Source organism: Lepisma saccharinum, chromosome 10 (genome assembly GCF_977018435.1).
Source record: "Lepisma saccharinum chromosome 10, izLepSacc3.1, whole genome shotgun sequence".
NCBI lineage: Eukaryota > Metazoa > Arthropoda > Insecta > Zygentoma > Lepismatidae > Lepisma > Lepisma saccharinum.
The window spans coordinates 87,927,550-87,940,891 of record NC_139238.1 but is presented as its reverse complement, the minus strand read 5'-3'; the positions used below and the strand labels follow the sequence as shown (position 1 = coordinate 87,940,891).

The following is a 13,342-nucleotide window of genomic DNA, read 5'->3' as shown; positions in this document are numbered from 1 at the left end:
GGTTCACACCCATTTTGCAAAGTCCCTGACTTTTCCAGGTATTTTACATAACTGTGTAATGATTTAACATGCTAAAAATAAGAGTTACACTTCAACTTTGTAAGATAATCAAATGAATCACGTTTGTTGAACATTTTTGAAACTAAATGAAAGAACCTTTTTATAAGCAATATTACCCAAAAAGGAAGATTGTTGGGAAGATAAAACTCAACGTGTTTCTGGTTACGAATTCTGCCAAACAAAATCTTTTAATTCCCTGACTTTTCCAGGTTTTGAAAGCTTTTTTTTTTAAAAAAAAAAATAATTTTTTTGCAATTACCTCAGTTCTAGCCTTGTTTTCGTGACTCCTCCAGTTGTCCAGGACTTTGGAGTCTGTGCGAACCCTGTAAATAAATTATCTGAAGGAACGGCTAAGTAACTTCACCCTGGCAGTGTGTCTGCTGGCATAATATTGTTTCTATGGTGTATTTTCGCTTTTAGAATCTTATTCGACAGTAAAAATAAATGCCAGTGGCAACCAAGAAGCTATTAAATGGGGATGCATACATGTGGGATAGAAAATGGCATTATCAACGGCTCGTAGCATCGGATTTTTTGGCCTTGATGTCTTCTGCACACTGTGAGAGTTGTCTGTTGAACGGTCACACCACTGTGTATTTATGTTCAAGACAATTACAAGTAGAAAAGAAGAAAAGTCGCAGTAAAACAAATTCCGATTGACAGAATTTTCGAAAATAAAAATGTACTTAATTTTTTAAGCGTTTTAGACAAATAAAATATATGTTAAAAGTACTTCAGGCACTTTTTTGCCCCAAAAATCTAGCAACGATTCTGCTGTGAAGTGGATTCTCCTATTTACATAATAATATCGGAGAAAAAGTTTTTTTATCCTTCTGTGCAGTGGTGACGAAAAGGGATCACAGACCTTGTGGTGTGGGTAAAGAGCTAAATGCCTCTTATATGGTTGGTTTTGTATTGCAGTCATTGAGGAACCTTCTTCCATAATGTAAAGATTATAGAAAATTCCCCTCTATTCTAATTACATGCAAACATTTGTGACTGAGCCGAAGTGAAAAGTTCGGGACATGGATTAAAAGGAATGGACTGTCCCGACTAAATCGGAACGTCTGATAGCCTTGCATCAATGGTTATAGAACAAAAATAGCCAAATATTGCAGACTGCAGACTTCTATAGCCTGCCTCTGTCCAGAAACAACCTATTTATTTGTGCAAGGACAAAATCGAAATTCATGCATAATTTGAAAAACCATCAAGGTAATTTTTGTAGGTTTTTATACGTTCAAATTGAAATGTTTCATGGCTCGAAGGGGGGCCCATGGCCTCCTTGGCCCCCCCTTGGATACGGGTCTGTCTGAACCTATCAGAAAATTGCAGACATTTGGTCTGCAGTCCCAACTGGTGTGTAGAATTTCGTAATTTCTTCCCATCCGTATCCCGTACTATACGTCTCGAATTTAGGAGAAATAAATAAGTCGGAAGATTTTTTTTATGAACAAGAGGATAGAATAGGTAATCTGGTAATTTTGTTGAACCCTAAGGGGGGGGGGGGTTGGACACGTTCATCCCCCCCTTAAATACGCCCTTGGCTGCAGCCAAAGTCTCTCCAGAACTTCAAAACAAAAATGTCTCTACCTCATGATAAGACATCTACCCTTGAAGTTTGAAGAGATCTTTTTCTACTTGTCTACAAGTATTCATTCCAACAGTGATATTCTTGGCCCAGAGGGGAAGTTCCTTGCCACATGCACATGCCACCCTTTCTTCTTTTTGTGTATTTTTTTTTGCTCCAAAATTCCCTGTTCCTAAGGAAAATTCTATGCTGAGAACAATGAGTTTGCAACACTGATAGGGATTTGTGCAAAGACTGACTGTGTTTAACGCATACATCCACTTCGACATGTTACCATGCCTTTGGAATGCATCAATGAAAGTACGTAAAACTGTCAACTCCTTAGAAATCAAGTTGCCAACTCCTATTAAATAAGGTTGCCAACTTCTGAAGCACCATAGCCTCTGGTTTTGCAGGTAGCCTAGATTGCTTAGAATGTATACCCCTTGTTTCAGCATATATATGTGATAAATTTACCTATATTTGTTCTGAGCAGGATTGTCCTTCCTGGCCAGAACTCCCAATTACCAGTTTGCAATGTATGCTTTTGTTAATCAGTTCAACTCCTATTTTACTCTAGGTGGCTTTTACCATTATGCAAGAAAGCATACAAGGAGAAAGAACTAGATACAGAAGACATATATGATGTGCTGCAGGACCATTCCTGTGAAGTGCTGGGAGACAGACTAGAACGGCAGGTGAAGCTTTTAAATTTTACATCATAAGTGAATCAGTGGCGGCTGCTTAATACGTGCTACCGTGCTATAGCACGTTACTCAATTTACTAAAATGAAAAGAAAGAAAGGGACACATTTCATAGATTGAAGAAGTTTAATAAAACATTGCAGTGAAATGAAACTTCTCACGTTAAGAGGCTCAAAAATTTGCACCGCGCTATGTATTTTCCGCACGCTGTTAAGCTACAACGAATATCGTGCTATTGGCTTCATAGCACGTTTTCGCCACCTCGCGGCGTTCCGAATCTGGCCGAATGCTCCTCGGTTCTACGGGGAGGTAGGGTTTGAGCCAATCAGCTCGCGAAATCCGTCTGCTAGCGTGCTACAGAGATCCACAGCACGGTAAGTGTTGTCATCTCAGTATAAGAAGAAAGTTTGCGGATAGCTTTACAGAATCAGACACGAATTTTTCTCGCGCGGTTCGTGGTCATGCGCGTGGCATATGGAGCAGTCATTGTAAAGGACAGTTGTGCTCTGTTGTTCCAATCAGTGGCGTACACACAAAATCGAATGAAACGCCCCCCCTTACGGTTATGCAACCCGTAATTTTATATCATCTAGTTTCGCCAGGAAGAGCAGCTCGCGAGAAGCGTAGTGTTTCCAACTCTTGAATAGCTACAGATTCACGCGAATGGGTGGAGATCTTGCTTTCCTCTTGATTTGATTTCAAAGGACAACAAGTTTATTTTGAGAATGTCTCTTGTAATAATATCAAGTGTTATTAACTTTTGTGCTTGAGTTTTTTATTATTCTTTTACCACTTCCGAACGAATATGTGAAGATTTTTTTTTTTTCATTTTGCAATAACGCTTTCGGCATTTTTCCTTCAGTTATTCCTTTTGTTTTTAAATTTTTGGCGACATCTGATTTGGAAGAAGTTCTACGAAGTTTGTTTTAAATGTAAATGCATCTGGACATACAGTGTAGAGTGGGATTCGAACAACAAATATGAGCTTCCGTCGCGAATTGAACCAGCGCTCCTTTCATTATGTTTTCTTTCCACGTTTATTAAAATTTGCTTCCTTCAGCCTACTTCCGATTGTCGTATATTTCAATTCGTATTAGTTCTTTTCCCGTTTTTTTTTAATTTGCATTGTTCGAGCCGTGATAACTTTCTCTGTTAATCTGGTTATTCGAATACTTTTATACTTTTTTTATTCCTTTTCTCGATTTTCCCTTCGCACTCATTACAGATTTCGGTATCGTGCTTTTCCATATTTTCAGTAATTTAATTCTCTTGTGTATAATTCCTTTGACTATTTAATTTGCCCTTAGTTCGAATCAAGAAAATATGTTAGGAAATGTTTCCCGTGTAAATCTTATTGTATGGTGGTGTAAAATTGATGCCAGCTTTTTCTTGGGATAAGGGTTTTGAAAGTGCAAGGGTCTCATTTATTAACCATGATGGGAAGGGGGGGGGGGCTGAGGGGTGCCAGAAACCTTCCAGACGGAATATGCCTGAAACGAAAAGTATAGATCGACCACAAGGGAAAAAATCCTTGGGACGAAAAGTCCCCGCGCAGATTTCCCTTCTTCCCTTCAGCTCGGACCATAAGGAAGCATGGTCCACTCTCCCCCGCCCCTCCTCGCGGGAGTACGGTGAACAGGAGTCGTGGGTCTGCGCAGGTTGTTTTGCTTGTGGTTCCACTCTTCCATCAGCAGGTGGGGTGCTGAGAAGGCTAGGCTATCTGCGAGCGAGGGGGAGGGCAAGGAATATAGAAGTATTTTAGGAAGAGCATTCCGAGACACGGAGCTCTCCCATTGGCCAGAAGCCGCAACGAGCTCTGACGTGACCAAGGGGATCTGTCAAGGGGCGGGGCTCGCGTAGCAATGGAAGCTTACGGGAAATATTTTCATTTTTAATTGTCCATATCTTGGTTCTATTAACCATTTGAGGCAGAATAATAAGCAAAACGCAAGGAATAAGACCTAGGCAATAATATGAAGAACTTTACAGCACGCAATTACAATAAATGGCGTTATACAAATCAAACAAAAAGTAATCACGACTATCCTCTTATATCGCCCCTACATTGAACTCTGAAGTTGCGTATGGGTAAATAAATACAATTTTACGTATTAAATATTTCGCTACCACACCAATACTTATTATCCTTCATACCTTCAAATTTTCACAGATGTTTGTTATTAATAATTTGTTCATTATAATTTTTAGTATACATAGGATGTCGCTGTTGTTATATGACGTCGCTTTTCTACGTATTTAGGGTAACCGCAACAATAAAAATGAATGATGAAATGATAAATTTGATGGGAGCGTAGGCTAGATGAGTGTGGCAAGCACTGGCGTACGCAGGGGGGCGTAAGGGGCTGCAGCCCGCCGAAATTCTTAGAAAATAAACAAATCAAATGAAGACAGTAATGAATTATAACACCAGTAATGAAGTAAAAAAACAACTTTAAAATGACCCCCAATAACTATTTTTGTGTTTGAATAACTTTTAAAACGAAGGATTAAAATGGTAATTGGAGCTCGTATCTAATGAAAATAGAACAACGACAACGGGATATCAGCGAAATTGATTTTCGGCGATACATTCTATGAAACAATCTCATTCTGTTCAGTAAAGGTTAGATTCATGGCACTGAACCCGCGTACAATTTGAATTGAATTAACATAATCCTTGAGTGAGGTGGAAATGGGTTTTGGATATATATTTTTTTTTTTTGTAGATGTGAAAATCTTTAACTAGTGATGCACACATGTTTTCGCTTACATTAAAGTTTACACTATGGTAAAATTGAAGAAATATTCTACCTAAACTGATTTGTGTTTAAAAAACCGTAACATCAAAATATGTTTTTTAGAACTTAATAAATAAATAATAAATGGATAAAATGCAATGTCGTGGGAAAGCGTAATCCCTTAATAAATTCAAGAAAACTCGTGCCAGCTCGATGGCGAATCTGGTCAACCGCGTGTTCGACTTTGAATCACATCACTGAAGTTCCCGACTTGGAGACACGTCGAGGGCATTGATGTTCTTTGTGCCTGCCCTTTCATCAATTTTATGTGATCAACACTCATCGCCGCGATTAAATATCAGTAAGAATAAAAAATTCATTACAACTTACCCTTCCTGGAGTATTATGATTTTGAAGACGATGCTACCCACTGTCGTCTTTTTCTCGCTGCACTTGCTTCCATGGACTTGAGTTTCATTAGTTTATTCAAAGAATTCTAATAAAAGTTCTTGTTCTGACATACAGGAAAATAATCTTTTCGTTAACTTCAGGAAATTTTTACTGAAGTACTGTCTTTAGAGTGTCCATAACTTTATGTTGCTTGGAAACAGTTGACCCATGGAAGGATGCAAACACAATCTCAAATTGAATAACTTTTTCCATATCCGAACCACTACGTGCCTCCACCGGGTACCGAACCGGAATACCTCGATTATAAGGCGATGACGCCACCACTACGCCATCGGGGAGGCCCTCAAAATAGAAATAGATGTGGTGCCAGATTCCTTAAAGCCCCAATTGGTACACTCTGCAACAGCACAAGAATGTTTACCTTTGGCACGCTTATTCATGGTACAGACACCGAATAAACGTAATACGACCTAAAATTACTCGCTTTAATATTCAAGACAAACAGCACAAGCACTTCTGTAAACGAATACCTGATCGCTACTACTGGACCTGCAGATATTTCTGACATCTGGGAGAAATCTGTGCCTCGAAGTTGGCTTATGCCGAACAATGAAAGCCATGTCGCTTTCGGAAACTGGAAGAAATTACTTTCCATTTGAATGTTCCCAACTGCAGGTATGAACCCCCTCGGTGTACGTCAAATCGTCTATCGTATATCCCTTACCTGGAGGAATCGCTAGCGTAACGCTCTATTAACTCAGAAGCGAACCTTGGTTGAGGCATGGGTGTGTATCATTGTGTGTCTTATCTATTTCATCTTTCATTTTCATTTCATTGCCCTAGTTTGCTCTATATGTCAAAAAGCGACGTGAAATAATAAAACAGATTGATTGAATTGGCGTTTTAAGTCCAGTTTGTGTACATTGAGGCTAATTGTACCTACAGTTTAAAGTGGGATCCGAACCACTACGTGCCTCCACCGGGTACCGAACACGGGATCCCTCGATTATAAGGTGATGACGCCACCACTACGCCATCCGGGAGGCCCTCAAAATAGAAATAGATGAGAACGTTAATTGGTTCAGTAACGATCTCGCTACCCAGCGAAGGTTTAAGGCTCGAGTCCCGCCTGGACATTGTGGTCCCTTTGCGGGTGTCCATCAATTTCATCTTTTCGTTACTCATCCTCGCCTTCCAATTAGGTAAAAGTTACAGGAAAGCAACCCAAAAATAAGAAAAAAATATTTGCCTCGTAATGACGCAATTTGACAAGGACGACCGCAATATTTTTTCACAGGAGAGGCAGCAGTGCTCAAAGAGGGAAAGGTTTTGGAATGCTATCTCTCTAGTTAAGAAAATCCTCTTAAAGAAAATTCCCCCACTAGGATAAATTGCATAGACATCCTCCACCCACTGCATTTTGTCTATGATTTTGCAATATACTCGTACTTATTATGTTATGCAGCAGTAACTTCAATTAATTCTTGTCAACAATAAGTCGCCCCTGCAAAGAAGTTGCTGAAATTCTACTGCTGGAAATTTTTAAAATACAACACTACCTGAATATATGTACAATATATTGACATAATTTGATGCATGTTTCTTCCGTATAAAAAAAAAACAAAAAAACTACGTGTTAAATAAAAGTTAAATAAGAAGGATACTGTTATAGACATTCGTATTATTGAAACTGATGGCAATATTTGCATTCATACGGCTTAGACGTTTATTATTGCGTAACTGTAACCTTATAATAATAATAGTTTTACTCACACGCACACAACACCGAAATTTTGGAGCTTCCCGTGGATGCAACTCGACAGGACTCATACCACTGCATTTTACATACTAGTGACTAGCGAGGCTCTGGCGTCTGGACTCGTGGCCATTATAATCCTTGGTGGGGCTCGTATTGTGTTGTCCTTACATGTTTATGATTGTCCCTTCATCCGCCTCATCTTCACGATTAGCCAGAAGTAGCAGAAAAACGAAATAATAACAAATCAATATGCATGTATGTGTCGTTCATTTAAAGACGAATTTCTATTGGGTTGATCGTTACTATGAGGATGAATGATGAACTAATGAGTGGAGAATGAGACAAACATTGCTATATGCCTTACTATGGTTCAAACTGGGGCCTCTGGCTTCCTAAAGCGTTATGCTGTCATGGAGACCCGTTATATACATGTAGAGGGACTTACTTAATCCTTTCCGTTCAATCTTGTTGCAGTTATGTCCACGCTATAATTAATTAAGTTAGTAAACTATTTGCATGAAAATATGCGCACGAGACACTACTCCCACCCCCCTCCAGCACACACAGGCATTTCAAATTGTTTCACTTTACGATTTTTCGGGTGTTCTCTATTGTGCTCGTCTCAAGATGAGACTCTCATCTAATAATCATTTAACTTCATTGCTGTGTCTCGTAATCAAGGGGTCCCGGGGTCGATACCCGGTGAAGGCACATGGTGGTTCGGATTCTACTTTAACATGTAGGTCCAGTCCCGATTAGCCTTACTGTGCATAAAGTGGACTTAAAACACCAAATCAACCAACCAACCAACTTTATTGCTGCGTGTAGAAGTGTAGTCAAATAGTGTTAAAGAACCAAAGACATTGATTCCCTTTTTGCTGAATTCAGCATGAATGTGTTCGTTTGCCATCCTCAGTTAACTTGAGAAGGTACGGGAAAGCAGTGAAGAAGAACTACATGTTATAAACATTGCTTCCCAAGAGTTATATTCGCCTCTATGAGGCGATAAACTTGTATGATTTTACATGTTATTAAGCGGCCCGCAGCTGAGGGATCCCCTTTTTGACGTCACTCTAGCAGAAGACCTTCACGTGCCGCCGTAGCGCGGGAAGCCGGAATAGCACCCCCTGGGGGAGGGGGTGAAGAGCAACACTGCCACAGCGAGTCGCTGTAAATGATTTCATCGTCTGTGCTGGGTGAAACCGGTTCTTGGTGCTCCTATACTTTTCCGATACATTTCTGCCAGCCTTTTTAGCGAAGCGAGGTCATATGTTCCAGATTCGAACTCTGGTCAGGCATGAATGTATCACTGAGTTTGTCCCGTCACAATTTTATAAATTGATATTCCATCCGTATTATCGCGATTAACTCAAGAGGCAGAAGAGTGATGTAAAATAACCGAAATAGAAATTGATGCATTTGTGCCTGGTGCTAGTGGAACGATGAAGTTAACTCTTTATAAATGATGAAATAGGTAGCCCTTGCGCTCAAATACACTTATACCTTGGCAAAAAAACAAACAAAAAAAACTACTACTTTTACTACATTTGGAATACAGCCAAGAGCGATGTAAGGCAATGCAATTACATTGTGAATGTTTCACATCTTGTAATCTTTCTTTTTCTCGTAGCGGGGGCGGGGGTTCATTCATTACAAATATCTAGGAAAGGATTTAGCAGCAATCCGTGATATACTTAAATATCATAACACGCTGCGTAGCCAGGGTTCTTGGGTCCTAGCCTTTTCGTTGTTTCTTCAATCTTCATCAATTTCCCTGAAGCATCATCCATCCTCTGTCGCCATTGGCTATATGTAAAACTTGACATAAAATGAGTAAATTTCGAAAAGAAAACACAAGGATCTACTTTTCTCATAGCTCGCCAAACATGCACATTTCCGTATTTTATACTTTCAGCGCTATCATTATTCTTGGCAGGCAATGGAATTGAAGCAACTCTCACAATTAACGTAAACTACATGTCACTCAGGCATGACAATTCTCGCGGGCAAAGTGGATTTTTTTTTTGGCACATGGTAGCGCAATAACTATCTTCTGGCCTCCTAGATTTAAATACTTACTTTTTATTCCAGTTGAGTGATTGACTCACAATTTCGCCATTGAAGGTTTGGGTTGTATTTGGGTTATACGTATTGTGTTTTTGGTGCGGTAGGAAAAAGCAATCCCAAAGGTTTGCACTGAACAGAAAATTGTGTGCTTTCCCTCTCTCTCTCTTCTATTTAGGTAAACTGTTGTTAGAAACATATTTTCCGAAGAATATCCACATTGAAAATAATATTCCACAATTGTTTTGATAGGGCATTTCTATTGCTCTGAACGAATTATCTCCGTAAGAGGACTAGGGCCTCCCCGATGGCGCAGTCGTAGAGTCGTTACCTTTTAATCAAGGGGTCCCGGGTTCGATACCCGGTGGAGGAACATAGTGGTTCGGAACCCACTATAAACTGTAGGTCCAGTCCCAATTAGCCTTTCTGTGCACAAAATGGACTTAAAAAACAACAATTCAATTCAATTCAATTGAATCATCTTATCAATATTTTTAAATCTGCATGCACCTGCTTAATTAAATAGATTATACATTTATATTCATTGCGGGAAGAAATGTGAGAGAAAACATTGCATTTTTTTCAGGGAATGCATGAGTCAATAATAATGTATATTTTACTGTATATACTCTTTTATATTGCATTGATTCATTAGTATCCTTATTTCCTAAAGCAAGCGTGAGTTTCTTTGCACACACCACGCAAGCCCTGCTTGACGTAAATATCAGATGCAGTAACTTCGCGGTTGCCTTTTGCCACCACGCTTTGGCTTTAATTCGAGCCCCGGTAGGTGCTTCGTTCGAGATCCTGCACCAGTTTTACTCGTATCTATGCCTTGAGCATGTCACTTGCAACGGAACCAATAAAATGAAACTTTCTGCACCGGAATGGGCGTGAAACTCTACATGCACCAATGATAAGTTGTTTTCAAGAGGCATGTGCAAAGTGCAGCATGTTCCTTCGGTCCGAATGTTCCCTTCTCCGCGGGTCTCAGCTGGTCCCATAACATTCTATGTGATTCATGCAGGAAAGCATAATTTCAGGGGCGCGTTCGCCCAAAATGGACACAGTGAGCCCGCCTTCACACAGTGATGCCAACCCTAGCGTAATTGTGCTAAACGTAGTACAATTTGAACTTTGTTGGCACCTAGCACCCTGTGTTTGGGATAATGGTAAAATATCGCATCCCTGGGAGACAGATAAATTGAATTCAGAGGAGCCCGACCCTGTGGCCGAGAGGTTAGCACATCGCCCTGCGACGCCAAGGGTCCCGGGTTCGAATCCCGGTCGGGCTTGGTTGTTTGTGAATGTCCATTCATCAATTTCATCATTTCATCACTCATCTCCATCTTCGCAAATTAGCCAAGAGGCACAAAACGCGAAGTAAAATAAACTGAATCAATCAATCACTCAATGAATTCAGAGGATTATATTTTGAAAAAAATAAATTGAAAATGATTTTATTTGATCATTTGATCTGATTATTATCAGATCTTATTTGTTTCAAACAAAAGGTAGCAAGCCGATCCAGCTACATCTGGTCCACAGTCTTCTTTTCATCTCTTCTTTATCTTTCCTTACTTAGCTCACGAGGAACATTTTATTGAAGGAAATTGCTAGAAAGTAGGGATCACAGATAAAACAAGCCGCTGCCTTTTGTAGTCGTCGAATTTTTTCAAACTTTTTCAAGCGATTGAACGAATTATATTGGTTAAACCATTGCAATTAATTTAAAGGGGGAAATTACCAATATTGTGTAACTAATCAACAACGCATGTTCGCATCACAATCGCCCCCAAAGTAGATGCATTTAAGACCTAAGTCATCCGAGCATTGGCGAAGCGTAGAGTTCCTAGCAGGGTAGGCACAGAAGTGCGATAATTTCCATGTTGCTTAAATCTGTAAAAAGAAAGGGAGGGGGGGGAGCTATGTCATGGAGAGTGGTTCAATGTCTCTCCAGACCGCTTCTTTACTTGCCAGTGGCGTGACGTTTTCAACAGTGTTGTTACCGGCCATCAGTATGATAATTATGTCTTAGACGTTCTCCTCCCACGCACCAGATGTCATCGATCTAAATTTTTGTTCACTTCTGTTTTTTTATTTGTTTGTATTTTTTCAACCCCTGATTTATGCACACACCTCCAGAAAGAACTACCAATCATGAGACATCGCGAAAATCCAACGAATAGTGCTCGAGCCCTGTTGTCAATTCTTCCATCACTTTTTTCTAAATGTATTTATTTATTTTGCAATTTTCGGGTCAGTCTGACGTTTGTGCCGTGAGCAGACGACAGAATTCCGCACTTTCAGCGACTGTCAGTTTAGTATGTTCTATTGCTGCCAACTTACTTTTTTTTAGCAAGACTTCCTCGCACCGAGGAAAACACTATTATTATCTGTTGTCTAACTAAAGGAATGGTTGTAGTTAATTCCAGTCTTGGCGTTCTAGATAAATGAATTTCTGACACCTGTATGTGCAAGTAAACAAAATCTAAATTTTGAAGATTTTCGTCTCATTTGTTCTGCTCTATGCTAATCGTGACGATGTGAATGTATGGAGAATGAATTAAAGATTATCAGGAAACATTGACATGACCACAATTAGGTCACCTGACTTCGTAACGTGTTAGGATGACGACTACGGGGCTTTCAAGAAAAAACATAAGTAAAGGTGACCTCTCTCATTCAGTGTGTATACTTCGCATCCTAGTTTGTTCTACCCCTTGTGTTAGTAGACACCTTTACGTGATAATAGAACATAGGATCCTTGTTTGGGACCCGGCAACACGACAGGTTACTATGTAACATATAAACAGGTTGTAATAAATGTAGTTGCTTGAGAGAATAGAATCCCAATTTTTAGGCGCAATGTAGCTCTTTTCTGCCAATCCAATGTGACAACACTGGCCTGTTCCGCCAGACCTGAAACAGACATGGCCCGTCCAATAACCCCATAACACTCTTTGTCCTAAACCCCCAAAAAAAGTCTTCCCTTGCATTGTACTCTAATTCCCCGCCCTCTTCTCTTGTTATCCCTTCAGGGTAAACAAAACTGCCTACCTCTTCGCTTGTGTCGGCTGCATAAAAAAATGTCTGCTTGTAATATCTATTCGACGACAGTGTTAACGCATTAAATAACGTTTCAACAACTTTTAATATTTTTTTTTTTAATATTTTGCTGTCACTTGCCACTGCTACTTGCAAAGGAAAATATAGTTGAAAACATTTTAGAAATGATTGTTATAAGAAGGAAACGTGAAAGACCAAAAGTGGGTCCTACCTTACCGATGATTACATCTTCACTTAATTAAGAACTCGATTGTTCTTGCATTTCAGTCCGGCACTTCTTGCATAAATTTTATCGCTGCACAAGACACAAATCACAAACAAAGCTCTACCATCGCGAACCTCGCGCTCCGAGCCACGCTCCCTTGTAGCGTCCTCAGCAGGAGGCAAGTTTTCACGGAGAGGGAACGAGCGGGGAAATCCCCGTTCACGATAAAAGTAAATTATTCTATTTCCAGTGAAAGTAAAACTACTTTGTAAATATAAGGCGTAACTATCATTTTAATTTACGTAATTTGGTTTGAAGACTTACTTTACAAATATAAGTTCTTTAGACTTTCTGTTTACACTACGGTGTTGGGTGAATCGACAAGACCATGAGCACTCTGACCAGAAAACGAAGTCAGAACTGCAGTACTCCGTAATTTTCAATTTCACTTACACTTGTCGATGAAAGGAAGGAAAACCTAAGTTTCGTACAAAATATGGAGAATGTACAATGAAATAGAAGTCTCTCTGCACGAACACAGGCTAATGTTTATAAAAAATGCTGGTACACCACAAATTTCCAACCCTGGCGGAAATGCAGTGTTGCTGATATTCTGTTCGTCCTAGTGGGCAACACCGCGAGGCCGGCCTCAGGAGCACGTTATAAGCATACGTACATTACTCGTAAGATTAGACTTCCCGCAAATAAGACCGTAGGACGGAATGTGAAGAGAAGAGGCCCCAGCAAATGTGCCTCACTCC

At 39.9% G+C, this 13,342-nt stretch overlaps 1 protein-coding gene across 1 annotated transcript in view; it reads left to right on the top strand.

Moving 5' to 3' along the window:
- The first annotated feature begins 560 nt into the window (after nucleotides 1-560).
- Nucleotides 561-13,342, top strand: part of LOC145994177 (ATP-binding cassette sub-family C member 4-like) — a 73,497-nt gene continuing 60,715 nt past the window's right edge. Inside the window, exons 1-2 of the mRNA XM_083130274.1 lie at nucleotides 561-619; nucleotides 2,211-2,324. Coding sequence (XP_082986400.1) covers nucleotides 561-619; nucleotides 2,211-2,324 — 173 coding nt within the window. The remainder of the gene's footprint in view (nucleotides 620-2,210; nucleotides 2,325-13,342) is intronic.